This window comes from Colias philodice, chromosome 13, assembly GCF_061535455.1.
Source record: "Colias philodice isolate Cphi_HAF_F1 chromosome 13, ilColPhil1 Martin Lab GWU primary, whole genome shotgun sequence".
NCBI classification, from domain to species: Eukaryota; Metazoa; Arthropoda; class Insecta; order Lepidoptera; family Pieridae; genus Colias; species Colias philodice.
Genome location: NC_143098.1, coordinates 5,984,016 through 5,985,773, shown reverse-complemented (window position 1 = coordinate 5,985,773; position 1,758 = coordinate 5,984,016). Strand labels below are relative to the sequence as shown.

At 36.3% G+C, this 1,758-nt stretch overlaps 1 protein-coding gene across 1 annotated transcript; it reads left to right on the top strand.

Annotated features, from left to right (window-relative positions):
• Positions 1-341: 341 nt before the first annotated feature.
• On the top strand, positions 342-713 carry LOC149483384 (uncharacterized). The gene has a single exon (XM_089702910.1). The coding sequence runs from the start codon at positions 342-344 to the stop codon at positions 711-713; it is 372 nt and encodes a 123-aa protein (XP_089559036.1).
• Positions 714-1,758: the final 1,045 nt, after the last annotated feature.

Below are 1,758 nucleotides of genomic sequence, written 5' to 3'. Positions count from 1 at the left end.
AGTAAGAAAAATCTCAAATGCTTTAAGAGATAGTTTTGAAAAGCACATCATATATATAGTTACCTAGTCTACGCTTAAATTCATAGATGTGACAAAAATGGTCGTAAAATGACTGATTGGATTTGTATAATAATATGTGGTAGGTATTATAATACGTAAATGTGTTTCATAACTTGAATTAATACTATCTCCAATTATGTATTTTTACTTTGTGCAACCGTTGATATGAGGCTTGTTTGTCATTCAGAATGACTTGCTACAAACACCAATTCCTATAACAATAATAATAAAAAACGTCCCGTCCTGGAGAAACTCTCCGATATGTTACTTCCGGTTGTTCCATGCTTGCCAACTCTGAGTATTTGCACAGGCACAACCTAGCAGCCAGGATTATCCACCAAGAGCTCGCTCTGAAGTATGGCCTTCTTGAAGGAAAAGTGCCTTACTACAAGTACGCGCCGGAGCCAGTCCTGGAAAATAACCGTGCCAAGTTGTACTGGGATCGGCCCATCATCACAGACAGGACTATCCTAGCGAATAGACCTGATATTGTGGTGATGGACCGAGCAACTTCTAGGATTTTCTTGGTAGACATCACTATTCCACATGACGACAATCTTGTTAAGGCCGAGTCAGATAAACGGCTCAAATATCTGGATCTGGATCGGCGCACGAGGTTGTCGAGATGTGGGACGGTGTGTCTGCCGAGATAATCCCTATAGTTGTGTCCACCAATGGGCTGGTTCCTGCCTCCTTAAAACAATATTTAAGGAGGTTGGATTTACCGGTAAAGCCCATGACAGTGGGGATACAGCGGGCAGTCCTTCTGGATAACGCTCGGATAGTCCGAAGGTTCCTCACTCAGTCGACCTAGACTCCGGCCGTCTGGCCACTCAGCCGGAGTTTTTTTTTTTTTTTTTCACACCGCCGCGAGGCGAGATACTTGCCCCCCCAAAAACAATCAACGTTTAAACATATTCAATATTCATATTATTCAACACTATTAAATTTAAATAAATTACTATAAAGCTTATGAGATTATGCGTACCCTTTTGATGCAGCAATGAACTAATTTGAATGTATAAAAAGCTTTACCCAGTGGACGAAATATACCATAGTAATTTTCTTATTTATTGAACTGTAAAATATTCAAATTAAGTATGTTGTGCCTTTTTCTAGGCACCGCAAAAATACAGCAGATATCTAGGCATTATAACTAAATCTAAATTGTACGAATGTGGCCTATAAATTTATTCACTCCGTCTTTCATTGTATTCATAATTCATTTATTCATATTTAGCCATATAATCCTGTACTAATTTCTCAATTGATTCTCTATTGCCTAGTGTTTAATTTAAAGTATTGAAGTGGTAATCTATTTAACACGCTTTTATTTTATTAGCTTAACTCGTAATATGAGCTGTTTCGAATTGAAATGTTTATACTAAGTTTATACTCAACTTCAACATTCAGACTTCATTTTGACCCAATTTAAACGGACACATTTAATTCAAACTTTGTACACTCCTCAACAATTGGTTACAATAATTTCATAACTTATAGCGTGTTTTTTAGTTCTTTCGTTAATTCTTTGGTTGTTTTATTATGACTATTGTTTTACCTATTGCTCACATAGGATCGTTAAATAGAAACCAAATTCATGCCATCTCACACTAGGAAGTAGGAACATAAATAAAAATAAGAGACGGAAATAAAAATGAGTAAACCTTTAACAAAACATGAGCTTATAAGTCATAT

Excerpts from the sequence above, each read along its gene's own strand:
- LOC149483384 (XM_089702910.1), top strand. The coding sequence starts at position 342 with ATGCTTGCCAACTCTGAGTATTTGCACAGGCACAACCTAGCAGCCAGG.